The sequence below is a fragment of the Micromesistius poutassou genome (genome assembly GCF_964030765.1).
Source record: "Micromesistius poutassou genome assembly, chromosome: 22".
NCBI classification, from domain to species: Eukaryota; Metazoa; Chordata; class Actinopteri; order Gadiformes; family Gadidae; genus Micromesistius; species Micromesistius poutassou.
The window spans coordinates 1,097,700-1,120,323 of NC_140292.1; the positions used below are offsets into that span (position 1 = coordinate 1,097,700).

At 47.4% G+C, this 22,624-nt stretch overlaps 1 protein-coding gene across 1 annotated transcript in view; it reads right to left on the reverse strand.

Annotated features, from left to right (window-relative positions):
• The window catches only part of eps8a (EGFR pathway substrate 8a, signaling adaptor), a 36,120-nt gene continuing 13,496 nt past the window's right edge, over positions 1–22,624 (reverse strand). Inside the window, exons 2-21 of the mRNA XM_084486975.1 lie at positions 18,298–18,385; positions 16,910–16,983; positions 14,241–14,308; positions 13,822–13,983; positions 13,079–13,228; positions 12,620–12,702; positions 12,328–12,464; positions 11,635–11,720; positions 10,866–10,992; positions 10,514–10,602; positions 10,335–10,409; positions 9,810–9,955; positions 8,961–9,156; positions 8,428–8,462; positions 7,228–7,321; positions 6,846–6,986; positions 5,033–5,300; positions 4,439–4,622; positions 4,001–4,133; positions 1–2,307 (exon numbers count right to left, since the gene is read on the reverse strand). Of these exons, the coding sequence (XP_084343101.1) occupies positions 2,197–2,307; positions 4,001–4,133; positions 4,439–4,622; positions 5,033–5,300; positions 6,846–6,986; positions 7,228–7,321; positions 8,428–8,462; positions 8,961–9,156; positions 9,810–9,955; positions 10,335–10,409; positions 10,514–10,602; positions 10,866–10,992; positions 11,635–11,720; positions 12,328–12,464; positions 12,620–12,702; positions 13,079–13,228; positions 13,822–13,983; positions 14,241–14,308; positions 16,910–16,983; positions 18,298–18,362 (2,424 nt within the window). The 5' untranslated portion in view covers positions 18,363–18,385 and the 3' untranslated portion in view covers positions 1–2,196. The remainder of the gene's footprint in view (positions 2,308–4,000; positions 4,134–4,438; positions 4,623–5,032; positions 5,301–6,845; positions 6,987–7,227; positions 7,322–8,427; positions 8,463–8,960; positions 9,157–9,809; positions 9,956–10,334; positions 10,410–10,513; positions 10,603–10,865; positions 10,993–11,634; positions 11,721–12,327; positions 12,465–12,619; positions 12,703–13,078; positions 13,229–13,821; positions 13,984–14,240; positions 14,309–16,909; positions 16,984–18,297; positions 18,386–22,624) is intronic.

The window sequence follows — 22,624 nt, forward strand, 5'->3', positions numbered from 1 at the left end:
ATGAAAAAAGGCACCATGAAAACTATACACATACAATTGCAATTTTGCAGTGCACTACCTTATTTAGTCATTTAAATAAATAATTTCTTTGATTGACACCAAGAAGATACCATTTTGAGTATCAAGTACAATGATCTATAAAGTAACTCCTACAAAACGCTACACATTCATAGCAGCTATAGCGACTGGCCATACATTCTGGAGACCACTATTCATCCGGAACAGTTTCATACATCAATCAGTCTGTCACAGGAGTGTAGACATGCAACTTTTTGATTTGCTGCACATTCACCCTTACTGCAGCCAGGTTTCCCTTTGCACACAGACCTGACCAGGACAGGACAGCTGTAAGAGAGTCTACAAGCATGACAGAGCAGGGGTTGGGCAACATTCATCATTTCGATTACATTTGTTTGTCTCTTTGTTTTAGCCTCCACTTTCCACACTAGGCCCTGTCATGCGAGTGTTTAAAGTTAAATAGCGACATCCTTTCTGTCGGCTGGGCAGTCTTTGCTTGTGTAAGAAAAAGCTGTGGGGTATGTGTACAAAGACAATCAGGGTTTTATGATGCTGTATTCCAGGTATTTTTGGAAAGAAATACACAGTGATGCATGTGTACGGTCACAAGGACTAACGTTACAGTCGCAAAGTGACAATGACATTTGGAAATAAAAAATAGTGTATCGAAAGTCGAACGCAATCTCCACCGAGTGTAGTCCCCGACACGTCATGTTGGGTCAGTGCATTCGTTTCAATGCTGAGAATGTACCTGATATACGCGATAGTCCCGTGTTACTTGGGTACGTTCGCTGTTGAGTGAATTAAAAAAAAAAACAGTGAGCAGTTTGCTGCAAACTGCTGATTTTAGCACAACATCAGTGGGAAGAAAAAATGAAGAAAATGCCAGCCCTGTGAGTGTGTCTGTGTGTGTGTGTGTGTGTGTGCGCGCGCTTGAACAGAAGGCTTGGAATAGAGTTTACGCTTAAAGCATCTTCCCTAAATGCAGCAGCATATACAAGACATACAGATCATTTGTTTAGATTCAGCTCAGAGTACATACACAGCTGTCACCGTGGAAACATGGCGATCTAATCAGTTCAACCTAGTGTTGTACGACACCATTCATTACATTCCTAACTGACCCTTTTTTACTAATCAATATTGAGTCAAGACAAATAATATAAACGATACTCTTAATTTATACTACATTCATGGAACGTTATAATCATTACTACCTATTTAGCATTTGTATCACTTTTATTTAGATTCACTTATTCTTATCATCGACATAAATTATGGAAGAATTATATAAATTATCAAATATGAAAATATATACAAATATATTTAACAATCCACCATCAGTGTCTTCTTATTCATTCTTGCAATTTTTATATATGTATATATAAACTTTGTGTGGAACGAAACACTGAAATCAAACAGAGGAATCGCCATCAGGTGGAAATGTCATCACCCGACACCACTGTGAGCCAATCAGAAACATCAATTTCAAAACCTGCGTTAGGCTCCGCCCCTTGGGTTTGACGACAACGCTTCATTCAGCTTCAACACAACGGACTCAACACTGGACAGAGTTGAACTACATCTCAACAAACCGCTCGTCCCATTGCCTCGTCTCAGTCTCCACGGAACACGAACGTCGTTCCGGAACCTTTGACAACGAGAGAGAACCTCGGAGGAACCCGATGTATCGTCCGACTCCGAAGCGGTTTCCTTACGCCACGTTCGGGAGCGTCCGAACCCTCCCTCTCTCCCGCCGTGTGTGTGTGTGTGTGTGTGTGTGTGTGTGTGTGTGTGTGTGTGTGTGTGTGTGTGTGTGTGTGTGTCCCCTCACTGTCCACGAGGGACGGTGGTTCGTGGTTCCGAGTTCCGAAACGTCGGTCGTTGGGCGGGGTGGGTTCGGCCTCAGGGCGGAGAGCCGAGAAGTTCGTGCCGGCGCCGAATTAACGCCACAAACTCCTCGCGATCGGCCGCCGCCTGGGAACGACAAGACGGTGAGCGGGCGGTTGGCATGGCGATCGCTTTCTCCCCCGTTCCCCCGTTCCCCCACCTGCTTCCATTTTGTTTCAGGATTAGCCGTTTCTCTCTTTTTTTAAAATAAACATTCTCTGTCGTCATGGTGACGCCCCCCGCCCCCCCCCCCCCCCACGTTCCCTCCCCCCTCCCCCCTCTGGTCTCTCAGTGGGCGTTGCCCTCGTCAAATGACTCCACCCCCGAGTCGCTGGTGTTGGCCGCCAGCTTCTCCTGCCTCCTCCTCATGATCTCCTGAAGCTCAGAGCCTGAGCTCCTCTGGAGAGAGAGAGAGAGAGAGAGAGAGAGAGAGAGAGAGAGAGAGAGAGAGAGAGAGAGAGAGAGAGAGAGAGAGAGGGAGAGCAATAACAGAAAGTCAGTAAAACAAGGCAATCTAAAAACAAAGAGAGGGCAAAGACGGAGGTACAGAGAGCGTGAGACTGAGAGAAGGAGGAGGATTCAGATCAGAGGGAGAGCAGGTGTGTGTGTGTGTGTGTAACGCTGGTGAAATCCCAGAGGAGCGTCTCTGGGACTGAGTGGTCTCAGAGGCTGAGCGGGCCTACAGCAGCCTCCTGATGACATAATCCTCTGGTCCTTCAGGACAGCGGTCGCAGGGTGCGCAAGCCACTCAGCAAAGCGCCGTTGCCATCCTAGCCATCCACACCGTATGGGTCGGGCTATAGCAGGTAAGGGGTATGGTACGTGATGTCTGCTCAGTGAATGTGGCGCGACTGGTTATTGTAGTTTTGTTGCCCATATTTGAACTACAATTGAATCAGTAGTCCATATGAGATGTGTCGTATAAACATATACTAGTGTATACAGACAAACACATACAGAAAAAAACACATGATTCATCCCTGTGGCCTTTTTTTTCCTGATGGGACAATCCCGCCATGCCTGTTTGAATGGATGCTTCCAAGGTGATAGCGGCTTTGGAAATGAGAGACAAACGTAGCTCAGACAGCCAGACGAATGACGGATGGTGGAGTTGTTTTGCTCTCCCTCTGTCTCCAAGCTCAGCCCAAGCTCAGCCAGGCAGAGCATCTAGAATATTCTACATCTACAGGGTGGGGTTCTGTACCGGGTGGGGAAGGTAGGGAGCATCAAGAATGAGGCAGACTGTTGCATTCTGGGAACAGGTGTTCTGAGGACAGGGGAAGGGGGGGGGCTGTTTATAGAGGCTAACGTACATGCTAATGCTAAAGTGCTGCTAATATACGCAAGATGGGGTTTCGGGGCTGTCAACCAGTTAGCCAGACTAGGAAACCATTTTGAAAGATACTTTGACGTGAGTGTGGCAGTCTCTTTGTAGACTAGCTCCGGGCCACCTTAGCCACAAAGGGCTAGCGAGAAAAAAAAAAGTATCTTGCCAAAAGTTCTCCGGCAAACTGGCTAACTGGTTTGCTAGCCCGTAGCTCATCCAATCTTTCATACACACTTTTAATACCTTTTAATGAATTTGTGGTTAGAGAATCAGAAGATCGAGGAAGGGTCAGAAGAAAACCTGCAGTGGGAGATAGACACCACACACCAGACCTTGCCAGAGTTGGGGGTTGGCACCGCAACACAACACTGCAGTCGACCCGCCGGCCGTTACGGCAATCGATACAACGACTGCACTGTGCAGCGTTTGAAAAGAGCATGCAACAGCTTTACACTGAAGTGACCCGGGGAGAATATCAGTCGGGGGAAATAGCAGATGAAAAGAAAAGGTAGAAATGAAAGAAATCTGAAGGTAAAGGGAGATTTTCATTTTTTTCTGTCGTAAAACAAAACAAACAAGTTAAAAGTGAATGTATAGTACAATCGATCGTCACAACAAATACAGAGGAACACAACAACAAAACAACGAGACGAATCCCAGTAAGTCTACGATGACCCCATTGGTCATCACATCGGGGCCGTTCAGGGGCCCACCTCGAGGGCCAGAAGCCCCCCCCCCCCTTCCCGGTGCCGTTCAGGGACCCACCTCGAGGGCGGCCTTCTGCACCGTCACCTGGCTGAAGACCCGTCCGCCGTCGTCCGGACACACCGTCTTCAGCTCCTCCTTGTTCAGGGAGAAGAGCTGCGCTCCGGTCAGAACCCCCAGACTGTTGATGGTTCTGAAAGGGGGAGGAGCCAGGGCAGAGATCAGTTTCACTTTCAGTTTCAGTTTCACTTTCATTATTGTCCTGTGGAGGATAATGACAGGGTCGATGGTCCAATGAGAAACCGAGGTCAGCTCAGCAGTAAGAGCACTACTCGCAAAAATATAATACAATATAAAATAATATAGAAATAATAAAAACTTTTTTTTTTTTAATAAACAGTGTTTTAGCAAGACGTAGAAAGAAAAGAAACGTGGATCGGCGATAGCTTCAGCGCCCGAGAGCGTCCTCCTCCCTAGCCTCCTTGCAGCAGAACTTACACGGTGCTGAAGCCTTTCAGCTCCAGCCAGGCCCGGACCTCGTCGGGCGCCGAGTCGTACGTGATGTTGATGGCGTTCCCGGTGGCGCCGCGGGCCGGCGGCGGGAACTTCTTCTGCGTGCTGCGGCCGAGAGTCAGCCGGTGCATCAGCTCGTCCTGCACCTCCTCCATGTTGGACTTCCTGCCTGCGGGGTCGGGGGCGCGTGATTGGCCGTCGGTTAGGATAAACACGTCCGAAGGAATTGTTGCGTTTGAGTTCTTCATTTTGTCATAAAAAAAAACCCCATTTCGTTTTGTCATCAAAATGTTAAACATGCTCCCATTAGGTAGACACTGGCCTTGTCTGATTGGTTCTTTTTGGTTCATTGTCTGATTGGTTCTTTCTGGTTCTACCCAATAGGAGCATCTTGACTTTCTTACATTCAACACATTCATAACAACCAATGCCAAACTCCACCACTACAATCTCTGGGACCCCCACAAAAACACGCTAGGAAAAGTGTGGGCTAGGTTAGAGTGCAGCAATGAAACAACACTACTCTGGCGACCGGGGTGGGGGGGGGGGACAGAAGGACGGACAGACGGCCGGACTCACGGCTGGCCGGCGGGTGGCGCTGGCGCTCTCTCATGGCGACGCTCCCGGTGTCGCTGAAGGTGGCGCTGTCCTGCCGGCCCACCTCACGCACGCCGCCGCCGCCGCCGCCATTGGTGGTGGCGGTCTGTGGCTTGGGGGGCTCGGTCGGGGGGGGCAGGGGGGGCGTGGGCAGCCGGTTGGGGGCCGGCGGAGGGGGCGCGGGGGCCGGCGGCATGGGCACCGCCCCGCTTGGTTTGGCCGGGCCGAGGTCCGCCTTGGTGGTCTGCTTCTGCGGAGGTACGGGAGGGGGGGGGGGGGCGGACACATGAGGGGGTAGAGTGGTTAGGGTGGGTTCGACTCCCGGCCAAAAGAAAGCTACTTCTGGGATTCGATCCCAGTTCAAGTTCGCCCCATCTGCCTCTAAGCTCAAGAATTCAAGCTCTGAATTCACTGTCAGGCACTTTGTAAGAGGTTTTGAAGATGAGGAGTGTGTAAGCTACTAGATGCTCTGCTATGAAGCAAATAGTACATAACAGTCTATCCGGGTTCCCTTCAGATCGACCTTTAAGGAACAACCCAAATAAACCTCAGTCACAGCGCCTCCTCTGGTGAAACGCCGGCTATTGCAGCCTCTTTCTGAGTGGCCCAAACAACGTGACTGAAGTGGCTCGCTACGCAGGCCATCATTTGGCCATCGTTCCACACCCAGAGCTCGCTACCGTCCTACCCTGTTCCTCTGTTTGTTTCCCCCCCCGAAAGGCGGTGGGAGGAGGAGGCGTGGCTTGTTTACCTCGTTCAGCTCGCCCAGTAATTGCTGGCGTCCGGGGTGAGGCGAGAAGGGAGAAGATTACAAACATGGCAACGATCAAAGAGGGGATTGGGTTCAGTTTACTTTGGTCACGGCAAACTAGGAAGGAGACTAAACAGTGGCGACGTGTCTACACACCGTCCAACCTAACATCACTGTCTATCATCTATCACAGTTATTATAATCACGCTCACACCTTGTCACCTTCAACGAGGGGATGCTAAGACCATACTGAGCCTAAAAGGGTCTAATGCTACGTGGACTTGGATGGGACCAGCACAGCAAACCACACAGAAGTGGAGGCTGAGCGTGGAGAGTCATCTGGAGAGGAGAAGCCACACTAGAGAGAGGAGCAGTTCACACCAGAGACACTCCTACCTTAAACAACTCAAACTCCTTCTTTGGCATCATGAGCTTCAATGTCATGCAGAGGAGGATGAACACAGGGCAGATGAGGAATGAAACGTTGCAGTACAATGAATGCTGGAATGATGAGTCATGTAGGGCTGGCTGGGAAACTGGATGCATTAGAGAGGGTGTGCTCTCAAATGAAAATGTTATGGATTACAACAAAATATTGAAATGCTAAAAGGTATTTTAGGAGTGGATGATATTTTTTATGTGTTCCTTTTGTGTTTGTTTTCCATCCCAAAAATCAACACTTTTGGATAACTTTTGGCTTCACTCTACCTGATTAGTATGTTTAAAGATGGGGGCGGGGCTTCACTCTACCTGTATAGTGTGGCTGTAGATGGGGGCGGGGCTTCACTCTACCTGTATGGTATGGCTGTAGATGGGGGCGGGGCTTCACTCTACCTGTATAGTGTGGCTGTAGATGGGGGCGGGGCTTCACTCTACCTGTATGGTATGGCTGTAGATGGGGGCGGGGCTTCACTCTACCTGTATGGTATGGCTGTAGATGGGGGCGGGGCTTCACTCTACCTGTATAGTGTGGCTGTAGGTGGGGGCGGGGCTTCACTCTACCTGTATAGTGTGGCTGTAGGTGGGGGCGGGGCTTCACTCTACCTGTATGGTATGGCTGTAGATGGGCTCTCCTCGGCCGTTGATGTCCACCGCCCTGGTGGGCTCCAGGATGTTGTTTGGCACGTAGCCCGCAGACCCACAGCCGTTGCGTACCTTCCACCACTGCTTCTTGTCGTCCAGGACCTCAGGAAAACAAAGTGGGGTTTCTTAATGTGTCGTTTTTTGGTTAAGAGGGTGAGGCGTTAACCAATAGTCTTCAGTTGGGCTTTTTCTCGATTAAAGCTTCCATGGTTTACTTTATGTTAAATGTAGAATACCAAAGTTGGTACTCTTTATAAAGCTAGCAGCTTTCGGTAGGTGTGATAGTTTAAATTAACTGACAATAAAAAGCTGGTTGGCTCGTAATAAAAAGAAACAAACATACCTCCACAACCTCGTCCTTGAGCACAGACAGCTCGGTGTTGTTTCTTGCCACAAAGTCATATTTAGATTTGGCAAAGATTTTTGGCTGGCCGATGCTGGTGGAGGAAAACATATCCGACATCACAAGCCAACTCTGAGCTTTATCGAACTACAAATGGTAACACAATCAAAGTCGTTAATTTATAATGAACCACTTGTTCTTATCAACAGACACAACAACAAATTCTTCTGACAACACTGTAACAGCAACACAGTCCATGCTCTTGAGCATGGACTGTGTTGAATAAGTACATGGAGTTTGGATGGTGATAATATACAGGAATGGTCTGGAATCCTAATGTTGAACTAGCACTAGATAAAAAGGGAATTTGCCAATCATGGAAACCGTGGAGAAATGTCCCTGCTTGAGAGTCAGAGTGAATGAAAGTGGAGCAAAGTCGGCTTTTTTTTCCTGCTGGAATTCGTGTGACAGAAAGCAAAGAAAGAAGTCGGCGAACACAGAGGGTGGAATTATCCACGGAAGCGACAGCGCAGGCAGAGCGAAGCGATTAGCGCGCAGCAGAAAAATGAATGAAGACGTGCCCACAGAATAGACAAACACACCAAGACATCAGCAGTCTAACAGAGGAGCCTGACATCAATAAAAGAAAAACAACACACAAGAGACAAACCCTCCCCTAGAGAGCAGTAATAGTCAAAACATGAGACGAGGGGCGGCATGTGGCTCAGGAGGTAGAGCGGGTTGACTGGTGATCAGAAGGTTGCTAGTTCGATCCCCGGCTCCTCCTAGCGGAGTGTCGAGGCGTCCCTGAACGAGACGCCGCCCCCACCCCCTGACTGCTCCTGACGAGCCGGCTGTCGCCCTGCGCGGCTGACTCCGCCGTGGGTGCGTGAACGTGTGAATGAATGGTCGTTCACGTCAGGCAAAATCCCCTAAATGTAAACGAGTTACGCCTGGAATCAATCAGTGGCGCTCGGAAAGTGTTTTGAAAGAGAGCGATCGGCGGCGATTAGAAAGCAAGCGAGCAGGGACAGTTCTCCAGGGCTCGGGTTCCGCTCTGCCCCCCGTGGTGGTGGTGGGGGGGCAGAGGTCAGGGGTTACCGGTCGACGTGGCGGCTGACAGCCTGTTGGAAGGCGGCCAGGGCCATGTCCTGGTCCAGCGGCTGAGAGCGGTCGTATGCGGCGCTGGCAAGACTGTACCTGTCGCCCTGGGAGAGGCCCGGCATCATCGACGACTAGGGCGAGAAGAGAGGGAGGAAGGAAATGCACACTTGTTTTAAAACCCGGGAAAATAACTGTTCAGAACATAACTGAACGTATGACTTTTCCAATGGACTTCAAAATGAGAGCGCGGATGCGTTGAATACATTTGAAACAAATGGGTTTCTTCTTTGACCGGGTTATGGTTTTGATCGGTTCATGGTGTACTTCCAGCTGAAGAGGAATACATAGATTTGCCATGGTGTGTCTCAAAAATGTCCTCAAATCGAATGCTAACCCTAACCCTCCGTTAATGTTTAACCCCCATCTGCCATGACTTAAGAAAAATGTTCCTTTCATCTAAAACAAACAATAGAACAGCAAAGCCTTAACATGTCATTTGATGTTGACTATAAGCAGAAACACTAAATCTGTGCTGGTACTCTAAAGATTGACAGTTTCAATCAGCCCAGTTATAAATATCTGAGGCGACAGAACATTGTTGTTGGTATAAACGCCATGGAACAACTCACCTCCTGGGCGTGGCGCTGGCCCCCGTCCTCGTGCCTGTGGCCCTCGGCGTGGGCCAGGGCCTCGCCCAGCGGGCCCAGGGCCGGCTGCTCGTGCCTCGGGGGCCCCGGGGTTGGGGGCGGCAGGGCGGGGGGCTCCCAGCCGTCACGGAACCGCAGGGGACAGGGGGGGAAGTACTGCTCCTTAGGCCACTCCAACCTGGGGTCAGGACAGACACGCACACAGACGCACACAAACACAGACACAAACACAGACAAACATACACATACACAGACACACACACAAACACAGACACAGACACACACAAACACAGACACACACAAACACAGACACACACAAACACAGACACAGACACACAAACATACACAGACACACACACACACACACACACACACACACACACAAGAGTGATTGTTTTGATGACAAAGTGGGATAAGGAATAAAAAAAACACCTTTAACGGTGTTCTGATCTTCGGGTCACATGACTTTGCAGAGAGAGGTTTCACGTTATTTCCAATAACCGACTGTTGCATGGCATTTACAACAACAACAACAACAATGTCATGTTGCTTAATATATTTATAATTGTGATTATTGAAACTTTCAAGCTCTTTCAATTAAGAGACTTGAATTCTTCGACCACTTATCCTAAAGTAGGCCAACTGATTTTCTAACAGTGAGCACAGGTCATTAATAAGCAGGTAGGGTAAAGTAGGTATGTTGCTCGAGGATGCCTACAGGGAGCCTGCAGCGATCCAACCCACAACCTTTCGGTGGGGATTCCCACACCCTGCCCGCTATCCTGGCCCCCCTATACCAAAGCAGACCCCGTGTCTTTGTTTGAATCCCACCTGCACTTGGTCCAGCCGTCGCCCAGCGTCACCCACAGGTGCCTCTCGTCCACCGTGCCGTTGGCGTGCAGGAAGTCGATGGCCTCTCTGGTGTGAAGAGGCACCACCACACTGCGGGCCAGGTCCCCGCCCGAGGACTGCACCACCTGGAGGGAGGAGGAGGAGGAGGAGGAGGAGGAGGAGGAGGAGGAGGAGGAGGAGGAGGAGGAGGGGGAGTAAGATGAAGAGGGGAAGGAGGAGGATGAGGGGGAGGGGGAGGAGGAAGATAATGAAGAGCCCTGTTGGATTCAAGCTGTAGAGCTGGCCGCTACACCTCCACAATATCTGTATTATCATCCCATGAAGGCTGAATATCTTCTGGGATTTTAGTTAGAAGAATCGAAACTAAAACATTTGCACAAGGAAACGAAAACATTTGCGCAATAAAAATTCCCCAGGGCACGATAAAAAAAACAAAAAACGTTTGCTTATCAAAACGTCAATACAACATCAATAGTTCTGCCGATAAGAACGTGAGGACCGTACCATCCTCAGTGGCGTGAAGAGGAAGTGCACCAGATCCGCGGAGCTGGGGTTCTGAATGTGGGTTCTCAACTTTGCCTGTAGATTGGAATTAAACCGGGATAAAATACTTCAGTAAGGTGTTCAAATGTGCTGAAAACCACTATGTTAGTATGCTATATATACTTTTTTTCCCCCCTTACCAGCAGATTGAACGCGTGTTTGAATTTCTGGAAACAGTCAACGAACTCCTCCTCGGTCGGGGGCCTCGAGCGCAGTGTAAGGACGCCCTCTGGTGGAGAAATCAAGAACAACACATTAAGAACAACAGACCACATGATCGTATCAGGACTAACGTTATTTTACAGTCTATTGGATCATGAGGTTTAATATAAACCCGAATTTAGAGTGCAAGATTTATTGTTGAATAAAATAAAACTCATACAACACATACATCATTTTACATTGGGAAATAATTCTGAATTAGGGATATGTTACACAACTGTCACAACAGCGGAGGAAGAGGCTGGTGAGGATGATGGAGAAGACACTGACCTCCTGGACTTTTCTTTTTGCCCTTCTTGTTCTTCTTCCTCTTGGAGAGCTCATTAAACGCCTCCGCCGCTTTCTGCAGTTTGGTGACAAAGTACTCGATGTCGTCCAGGATGTGGTTCAGGATTTTCTGTCAAACAAAATGATCAATTACTTAAATTATTTCATTAAAAATACAGTAAATATGTTCCTTTTCAGACAAGCAGATGTAACGCTTCCAATGGATTTATTTCTAACATGACCAGTAGCAAAAAAATAAAATAAAATGCTAATATATTATATATTATTTTATATATTATATATATATGAAGTAAGCACCAACTGTAAATGTAGCAAACGTTAGCATTTCCTATCAGAGCACTAATCCGATGTGTGCATTGGAGAGATGATTTACTCAGGGCTACGTGACTCACAAGGTGACTTTATAGAATGATTAGACCTCAGAATAACCAAGTCTACCCAGGCAACTACACATCAGCGGCCTTGTAAAATAAAACAACAACAACTGATGGTTCTGAAAGCATACATACATACATGTAGGGAGTTGGTGTAGAACAGACAACAAACCAGAACAATAACTAAATCATTATATCTATTTTACTAAATGTTTGCTTATTTGACATGTTCCAGCAAGAAAATAAAAGAAATTGAAATAATTGTCCCGCCGCATCATCGGGAAGACAAGACGGCCGCTCCCTAGCGTGAGGACGAGGGTTAAGGGTTAGGGTTAGGTCTGAGGAGGGGGGAGAGGTCCAGACCGCTGGGCACTCACCACGTCTCGGTCCACGTGGAACACCGTCATGCCCACGGAAGGATCCGCCTCGTCCGAGTAGCGCCTCACCTGGTCGTCCGTCAGCACTGAACGCACAAACGTGTCACACAAACGTGTCACACAAAGGTGTTACACATTTACATTTACAACGTTTTCAACAGCATGGGAACGAACTAGGTGTTGTGTAATTGACGTGGTAGCTGGGCTATATGTAAGGTCCCTGTTTGACCAGTTCAATGTCTAACTCTCTCAACTTGTGTGCGGTAAATCATTTTTAAATAGACAAAAGACAACACATATTCGACCACTGCTGGGCAGATATTATATGATATTGTTTTGACCAAGATTGACCCAATTCAAATATCCCTTTAGTTCGATTCATGCAATAGCTTTTTTACGTTTCTAATTCAGTTCTTCATTTCAACTTCCCAAATGACGCTAGCTACGTTTCTGTACGTAAACAGCAGTATTATTACAGAAGACCGCTAACGGCTGCCAACGAACGACTATGAAATTAAAACTTGAGGGGGAAAGCCTGAAATCGATTCAGCGCTGGAAATAGCCGTGTAAACGTAGGATGATTCCTGACTGATGTGACTGTTCTCGACACCATCCCACTCGAATTCTACTACTGAAAATGTATTGAATTTTCTCTTTTTGTTAAAAGGGGAGGGGCCTGATGGAGCCACTCACTCTCTTGCTGCTCATTGGTCCAGGCCGACCAAGCAGCCACTCTGCTCTTCACGTCCATTGGATTGACAGAGTCAGGGGGGGCGGGGGCGGGGGCAGCCGGGGGCGGGGGGATCAGCCCGTCACTCTTCAGAATCATCCTGGAGGGGGGAGGGGGGGAGGGAGGGAACGAAAGAGAGACAGAGAGCAAGAGAGAGACCGAGAGAACAAGAGTGACAACATCCAATCAGATTACTGGATCATCATTCATTATTTATTGACGGTATGAAGATGATAAAGTGAAAGTGAGCCTTACTTGAGGGCCTCTGGCCTCTTTTTCACTTTGCCGGCTTTGGCGTCCAGCATGGCACTCTCTATATCCGCCTGGATCAGGTTCGCCTGCAACGGAGAAAGGACAGGATAAAGATATAAGGGAGGGCGGCATTTTCAGCACATGAATATAATAATACAGAATGAAGGGAAAAGAGAAGAGAGCGAGAGAGAGAGCGAGGATGAACGCTAGAGAAAGAAAGATGGATAGAACGAGAGAGAGAGAGACAAGAGCGAGAAAGTGAGAGAGACAAGAGTGAGAGACAGAGCAAGAACGAGATAGAGAGACATGAGCGAGAAAGAAAGAGGGATAGAGTGCAAGAACACACACACACACACACACACACACACACACACACACACACACACACACACACACACACACACACACACACACACACACACACACACACACACACACACACACACACACACAGCGCCCCACCTTGATGTGGTCGCACTGGAAGAGGTGGAGGTCGGCCTTGGCCTGGCCCGCCTCCTTGCAGACCAGCGCCAGGATGGAGTCGTAGGAGCAGGCGTTCATCAGGGCCTGGCACGTCTGGATGCTCCCCACAGGGAAGTTCTCCAGCTCCTTCTGCTCGGCCGAACGCGCAGCGGAACAACAAGAGTCAAGCCACGACACGTCGTCCACATGGGGGAAATTAAAAGTTCACACCTGAACCGACCGCGGTGCCCACATCCGGCGAGGCGAGCGTCGATACCAAGTTTAAAGGGGACACATTATACGAGCCGTTTTGAAAATCGGCCTCTTCTGACATCACAAGTGGGCGTGTCCACCTAGATGTGCCCCACACAGATTTTCAAAACTGCTGGTAAAGGCTAATCACAGTCACACCTGGTGGTATAATATGTCACCTTTAACATCTTAAACATCATCTTTAATGTCAGCACCAGCGCTGCATTGCACACAGATTGCCCAACCATCTGGGGTGACGTTTGACTTTGTACACAAATGTTGTCAAGTAAAAAAAAACAATGAAAACAAATTTTGGAGAAAAAAAAAACAATTCAATTGCTGTTTCATGGTCCGAAGGACAACCGATGTCTCAGAGAGCCCATATTCTTCCAAATATGGTATGCTAGGCTGGAATGCTAGGCTAATGCTATCAACTAAGAGGCGAACATGCTAATACGCCAACAGGCTCCGCCTCCTTCTCCTCCGCCCACCTGGGTGTCCTGGTCGATGAGGCTGACCGTCTTCTCCTCCACCTGCAGCAGCATGTCCTGCGTCCACACCTTGCCCTTGGCGTCCAGCAGACGCAGCCGGCGGATGCCGTCCTCCGCAGTCACCATGCCGTCCTTGCGGTCCAGCAGGAAGGTGGTCAGGTGCTGGGGGGGGGAGCGGGGGAGGGGGAGGGGAGGGGGAGGGGGAGGGGAGGGGGAGGGAGGGAGGGAGGAAAGGGTTTGGGGAGGGTTGGAGGGTGGACCCGACGTTACTAAAGCATTGAACCTCGTGTTTTTCTGTTTCTTTTTGTTTATCCATGTTCTGATCGTCCGGTCATCTAAAATTAACATTGGATGGCTCTCTCCCATCCAGCCGTCCTATTGGTGTTCTGTGCTGTCTGTCACTCTGTGGTCCCGCCTACCTCCACATGGTACTGGGAGGTGTCCGTCAGGCTGTTGATGCTGGTTTTAGTGTAGTGCTTCCTTTGCTCTTTAAAAAAAAAAAAAAAGGAGGAAGAGGATGTTATTAGATTGTTCACCGTTGACATTCAAACGTAAACTGGGCGGTGGGGACTTTCGCTTTGAAACTCAGTTTTCATTGTAGAGTCAAACACACACACACAACACAACACAACACAACACAAAAAGCCACACACTACCTGACCTTTCAGACGCACGTCATCAATCAACGTCCTCAGCCAATCAAGACGGTGATTGACGAGGCCAGGGTCTGAGCCAATAGGGTACGACTGACGCGATACTAGAAACAGGCCTCACTGTGGCGCTGTGTTGGTCTACGAACAGGACCGTGACAGGCTAATGTCAACCACTGCTGGGGACGGTAGACTGGCAGACTGGGCAGATGGGACGGGTTAGGGGGGAGAGTACTGGGATGGTGGGTGTGAGAGAGGTGGTGGTGGTGGTGGTGGTGGCGGTGGTGATGGGGGTGGTGGTGGTATGTGGGGGAGACATCCATCTATCCACTTCACTGGGGTTGGGGCGGAGGGGTCGAGCAAGTGGTCCACTTACTGGAGATTTTCCTTAAGAGGCCGTGATCCCAGTTGTCCGTGGAAAGGTTTAAACCTACGCAACGCATGCAAAGTCACTCCATTACTGCTACATGACTTGAATTCATATTATTGCCATTTTAGTTTTGGCTTTGTGATGATTGCGGGTTTGGAATTTTGTAATAGTGTCCAACCCTCTCTTTTCGCAGGACAACCGCCTACCTGGGCTGAGTAGTCAGAAGTGAGGTCAATGGCTTATTACCTTTAGAATCCACAACAATGACCGAGCCCACATGATATTAAGTCTAGCAGCTGGCTAGAAAGGTCGACATGGAGCCAGATCAGAGCAGAGGGCCGGTTAGCCCTCCACCACGAGACTCGCATTGTTCTCCTGAACATGAAAGAGTACCAACGTGCACACAGGGAGAACAGCCTAGATCACAGGGGTAGCCTCGGGGCTAGGTTTTCAAACGCCGCTGAGTGACATGAGCCCGACCCAGAAAGCGCAGTCACCTACCAGAGGGGGCGCCGTTACCCCAGTTTCACTTCCCTTGTTTAGTTTCCTCTTGAGGTAAAAGAACGATGGTTCCTGGGTACTGAACCAACGCCTGACCGCATGAGCGACAAGCGAAATTGAGCGCTTGATTAACGTCATCGTAAGAATATGTACATAGTTAATCACTGCACGTCACACACAGAAAAACAAAACATACTCACACAGAACAGTGTGTGTGTGTGTGTGTGTGTGTGTGTGTGTGTGTGTGTGTGTGTGTGTGTGTGTGTGTGTGTGTGTGTGTGTCAAACGCACTGAAAAACAAAACATACTCACACAGAACAGTGTGTGTGTGTGTGTGTGTGTGTGTGAAATGCACTGAAAAAACACAGAAACACACAAAACACACACAAACATACACAAGCAGCTTACTCGTCTTGCTTTCACTCTTTTTATGCTTAGCGGACGTCCGGAAGAAATACGGCCCGTCAGAGCCTGCCATTGGTCAAGCGGGGAGGGGTCAAAGGTGAAGAGACTAAAGTGGTGTCTCTTGAAGGGATGACAGCGGGTGACACAGAAAGTAAACGAATCATCGCCTCCTCTCTCGATGTAGGTATTAGTTCTACACGGAGCATAGCCCTGACTGGACACTCTCTCACAGCCATTGTTGTTTTCATTATATTATTGTGGAAAGAGATTGGGGTCAAACACAGTGTCCAGGTGTATAGGTTTTATTTTGTATTGTCCATGCTGCTAAGTCTTTCAGCCAATCAGAGGTGTTTTGGCTGAGGGCAGCCAAAAAACAGTAAACAATGGTTGTTTACACACTTTCCTAGGAACATAAGCTGCGTAGATTAGATAGCAATGTTCACATTTTTACGGGGCTTGTGTGCCGTCGACCTCAAGTATACTTTATGCCAGCGCCATTGTCCGCCAGGTTTGCTAAAAGGGTGAATAGCCCAACTGCCAAACGATGTTAAGTGTTTTTCCACACCTTGTAAAGAGCAGACGCACTTAACAACATGCTACTAAAACAAACATTTAAATAAATAAAAAATATTTCTTTGTTTCTCTGAGGGTACTGGGCCCAATATGGCCCTCTTCCCCCCCCCCCCCAACACCCCCCCAAACCAGTGGTGTTCCTATTCTCCCAGACACTCCAACAGTGTATGGGTGCGTTTGGCATTGTTTGCGTTCATTATTGACGCCGTGTTTACTGCACCTCGACGCCTCCACCCTAACGGCTAAAGAGCGTGCGTGTGCGTTCTCCATTTGACCCTTCGGTTCCTAACACAACACCTTTACTCATATACACGAACGTTACAGGAGACCTGTAGGGCTCACCTCCTGAGGGAACAACGTAAGCTAGGTTAAAACTACGGTAAGAGCTACGTCATCTAGCCAATGGCCGGGCAGAGAGTTCCGACCAACTGCCGTCGAAGCAAACACTGATGACGATGATGTTTCTTGTGTAATGGGAGGCAGAGTTTATAGGCAGTTTCCCCCCCCCCCGAGGATACAGAAGTGATGAGCAGTTAGATGAGGTTTAAACACAGGGTTATATGAGGTTTAAACAGGGAAATGAACTCACCGTACAGACTTTTGGCACTGGATTTTACTTTGGCTTTGTTCTCCTGAAGCTCGGGGGCTTTGGAGCTATGGCCACTGAAAAGGAAGAAAAACACAAACAAAGTTAATGACCTGGATAGATATTCACACCTTCCCGTCACAAATGTGGAAATTGTACGGCATGCACAGCGAGGGGTTTGTTATTGCGAAAATAAACCCGAGAAGGGGACGCATGCCCCAACGATCGACTTGCTGTACATTATTCCGCTTAATACATGGTTACTTACTTAAAGAAATCAATAATTTGACAGAAAAATCGATTTTCTTTTTTAGAATTGACCAATCAGATTTGAGTATTCAACAAAGCCTTATAATAAATGTCCACATCGTTTTGTTTCATTATTGTACCGACGTCACATTGGGTTTAAACGGCAGCCATGCTACATGATGCACTTTTTAACGTCACAAGCTAGCCTACGAAAAATACATAATTTGGGTGTTTTTTGGTTGTTTCTTGTGAATTCAAGGGCAGAGACCTTTGTTAAAAACCTGAAAAAATAATCACATTTTTAAACACTCTTTTCCCTTCATAACCGCTAATCATGCGGGCATCACAGAAAAAAAAGAGCGGGAAACTGCAGCAGGTCGGTTGGCGTCATGATGGAAATCACACGGTCGTCACAACAGATGACCGACAACAGACACATTTCCTGGGTGTGATGCTCTGTGCCAAGGCGATTAATAATGGATATGGTTCTTCTGTCGCAGAGCTGACAGACAGACCTGGGCTCAATCGAAGAACAGCCACCATGAGCGGTTCTTTGACATGAAGACTCCTCACGCAGTGGACATTATCTTCCACAGAGCGGGCGATATTTCGTTTTTTGAGAGCAGCAGAGGTCTCTGTGTTTTTATCACACCGGCCAAGGAGAGAACAGAATAGTGTTGGGGAATAGGAACGGGTGGTCAAGTAAAGAGATGTATGGGTTGGCTGGGAGAGCGGGTTGCTGGTGCAGAGGAGCTTTTGAGCAGTCACTGATGGAGAAATATGTGAGAAAGAAACTACACACCATGCCATTTGTTGAGTTTGTTGTCATCTAAAAAAAAAAAAAAAGTAGTATCGGCCACTATTTGCCACCCTTGCCATTTTTACACCCTCCATCACAGTGTGAAAATATTCGGCTAGTACTTCAAGAAACTTTGTAATATACATTTACAATTTTAATTTCAGCTGATATACACTGGACCCCAGTTTTGGGTTGTGAGTCTGGTTATTTTCTTTTCTCTTTCTTTTCAGATTTTGGAAAATTTCTTCCACGATTTACAATACCATTTCAAAACGCATCACTTTGCAAATGGAGGACTCACTGTCCAGTACGAAGTGTGGTGATGAAAGGGGGGAGTACTCACTTGAGATGGGAGGGGTGGGAACTGAAGGTGCCAGGGGCGAGGGTGGGGTCGTCGTAGCCGTTCATCCTGGACTTCACACAAGACACACCTGGATGGGAAAAGGACAATGAGACGATGAACATCAAGCAGTGCAACACACACACACACACACACACACACACACACACACACACACACACACACACACACACACACACACACACACACACACACACACACACACACACACACACACACAGTGCAATTAGTATAGGAAATGTCATAAATAGTCGCAAATACCGATCACAAGTTATATAAATGAATGTTAAATATAATGATCTGAAATAGAGGGCAACAACCCAATATGTGCTTATCTGAGGCTATAAGCAAAATAACTTTGGTATTTTACTTTAGAAGATGTCTGAACGTATTACATGGATAGTCAAAAACAAGGTCAAATCAATGTCCCATTGATGGCTAACGGATGACCCCACTGATCCTTTCAACAGCTCAGACAGGAATAAAACCAAAATATAAATACACTTCTCCTTCCCAAACACGCTGGCGATGAGTGACGCCTGATGAAAACGACCCCAGCTAGCCGCTGACCAATCAAAGAGTAACGAGAGCACCGTCCCTGCTGAAAACACCAGATTGCGCTATCTCCGACACAGACACGGGGAACAATGGAGCAGATCAGAGGAGACGCCGGATCAAACAAGACGGACGTAACCCGTCACCTCAAGGACCCAGCGAGGGCCCGATCAGGGGCCAACAGGAGCCAGGGGGAGATTGTGGCCCTTGTGTTTTTTAACCCATCACTCAACAGCAACAGCCTTTGTGCTCCCTCTCACGATGTGGACATGCTGCTTACGCAAATAACCCGGTAATGCCTCAGGGAGCCGTGGCTAATTGGCTGGCTGGGTTTAGTACCAGTCAGGTTTTGGTGCACCGCAGAGAGCCAATGGTAGGGGCCTGACTAGAGCAGGGTGTGTGTGTGTGTGTGTGTGTGTGTGTGTGTGTGTGTGTGTGTGTGTGTGTGTGTGTGTGTGTGTGTGTGTGTGTGCGCCTTCACAGCTGTTCACTTTTAATAAATGTCACATTTTGCATATTCAATCAGGTTTTATAGCTGGAGCCGACTTGTCTGAACTCAAGGTTTGTCTGTCTGAACAAAAGGTTGTCAACTATAAAAATCGTGTATACTCATCTGACACGATACAACTCAACTCACTTCAATGCTGTTTTTAAACAATACACAGCCTTTTTTTGATTTAGGACAAAAGATAAATAAAATGTCATCCAAAGGTGTATAAAAAAATGGAGAAAAGAAAATCAAGAAAAAAGTATCTTCTCCTCTGGCCTTTCTCACTAAATAATTTCCACCCCGATCTAAATCCTATCACATACCACATGCATACTAAGTGACGGCAGCATTGCGGTCACAAATGCTGTTAACCCAAGCCAACACGCTAACCCGTGCTTCTCGTTTACCGCCCTTTAGTGCCCAATTTGTGTGTTGCAACTGACAACCGTTTTTCGGACAAGCGAACGCCGTTCACACCGTGACACGCGACACCGTCCCCCCGCTGTAGGGGGTCTTTGGTGACTGAATGATTCAACAGATTGTCCGGACGGCATGCGTCAAATAAACCAAGTTTCTTCGTGAAGTCGGTTTGTTTCTGAGACTTCCTGTACTTGTCTCTGTCTGAGTGTGCCCAGGGAGGGCCGGGGGTGTAATGGGTGAGAGGGTGACGATGGAGCAGTTGGCATGACGACGACGTCAGCGCTTGTCCTTATGAACTCAACATCGCATGTTTAACACGTTCACTCCCTTCAGCCGGCGGCCACAGATTTGCAGATTTGAAAGATGCAAATGGGGGATCATGGCACAAACGAGGTGTGGGGAGGAAGGAGTGTGTGTGTGATTCACTCACACACACACACACACACACACACACACACACACACACACACACACACACACACACACACTGGTCCATTTATTAAAAATAGACAAGTGAGGTCAGAATCACTGCCTTTGCAGTCGCACAACCATGCCCAATACGGGCCTGTTGCCATCTCTATTCTGACGACATCAAAGACATCGATTGGTCGAGGCGGTTACTCTACTGATAACATCACAAAATTAGCATAGACACTTAAAAAAGCATTAGCATGTATGTAATGTATTTTTACTCTGCAATGATACAGTATATAAAATACGTATGAGATCAACTGAAAATGCGGTTAATAAAAGTGTAACATACTTTTATTTCTTTGCAAATATAAAAAAAAAACATAACCCAATGCGATACTTTCTTTCGAGCACCCATTATTGTATTCATAAACAATCGTTACAGACCTGCTATGTTTACCAGACGATATATCGTTGGAGTGTGGGTAGAAAGCCAACCACGATAAACAGCCCAACTGACTCCTGGCCACGCCCTGCAGTGTGTGGCTGGGTGAGACCTCTGCTGAAGGACATCTCGGGGGACACACCATCAGCAACACTCTTATCACGTCATGTCAAGTTTATGTCAAGTTTATTATTTTAGGGACATTTTAGATACAGCCATCACAAGGCTTTCACTGACGTTCCTAAGGCCTTTCAAACAGCCACGGTATAACCAAACGCAAAAACGCATGCCTCATGCCCTAGTCCCCGCGCCTGTATGCAGTGTGTAAACAAGGTGATTCAGGACGGTAGTATTTAAATAACTAAATCCAAGGAGAAAGACAGAATACCCACATCATACCTGTCTTTTTCAGAACAAGACATTAAAGATAACAGTGAGTGCTTTAATCACAACAACACCTCCATTTCTCTCAGCCCTACTTCTGGCAAAACCCAACAATATCTGTGCTGCTGAATAAAGGTTTTGCCTGGCAGCAGAAACCAACCCAACACTCCTTTATAAAAGATAAACACCGCGCACAGAGAGAGTGTGGTGCCAGCTACTTTCCACACCGAGCATTTTCCACTTCTTAACAAGTCATTAAAGACTTCCTGGGGGCCGCCTGGGAAATGTCACATTCAGATGAAAAGTTCATAAAGTTGAAATTAAACAACTGCTACACAAAAAGTTTCAGGGGGGGGGTTCGCAAGGAATGGTTATTAGTGTGTGTGTGTGTGTGTGTGTGTGTGTGTGTGTGTGTGTGTGTGTGTGTCTGTCTGTTAGCATAGCGTTGCTGTATGTACAGTGCAGCAACAAGATTACTTTTCCCAGGGCCCCGATTTTCCTTTGGGCTCCGTATTTTATTGAACTGAAGAACATTCAAAAGGCCTCTCTCTCTCTCTCTCTCTCTCTCTCTCTCTCTCTCTCTCTCTCTCTCTCTCTCTCTCTCTCTCTCTCTCTCTCTCTCTCTCTCTCTCTCTCTCTCTCTCTCTCTCTCTCTCTCTCTCTCTCTCTCTCTCTCTCTCACGTCGTAACCATAACTACCACCAGACAGGTCTGTTTTAAACTGAAACAATATGGGTGGTCCTGTTGGTGAGGATGTTTTGGCCCTTTGGGGCATCCTTAGCACCAAGATAAAAGACTTGGGGGCCAAAGATATATCATACCTCCCATCTCAATATACACACACCAGTGACAATTAACTTAACTGAAATAAAAAAGATGTACATGGCTTTCCTAAACTTCACAACTGAAGCTAACATCCACTACAAGTCCCCTCCACGTCCCTGCTACACAACCAGACAGATTGAATTTCTTCCTTTTGAAAGACATTTGAGTATTGATTATAGGCACTTAATGTACACACTTATTGTATGTTGTACGTCCTGACACTTAAAAAAAGTACTCAGCATTGTGTAGCATCTTATCCTAGCTGTTTGTTGTATACGGGGAATAGGTTAACCTAGTGATTGTGAAGTGCTAACCCAAAAACTGTGTTCTAAAGTATAACAATAAATGTATTACAATGGTGCATTGCAGAGGTTCTAGGTAACTAGGTCGTGAATGCATTTGCCGTGCTGAGACATCACAGACGTGTGTTCCTGGTTCATCGGTGGGTAAATCGCAAATCACCTTGTGGAGAATCCGATGTGCCAAAGCTAAATTTAGCGGTGACATAGTGGCCTACATGAGGAAGTTAGCCTCTCGAAGGCAGCAGCAGCCTCATAGTTCTACCTACGGTGGATTCAGAAAGCCCCTGACGTTGAGTTTCAAACCTCATGATTCAACCTGACAATCAAGGAGATGATTTGTGTGCTATTTTCGGGTGACCAGATACTCCTTACATCACCTTACGTGAAATAGTACATTCTCTATACAATATATTTATACATTTAAACATTTTCACAAAACAGTTTGTAATTTTTAGAAGGCTAAGAAGAACTGAAGGA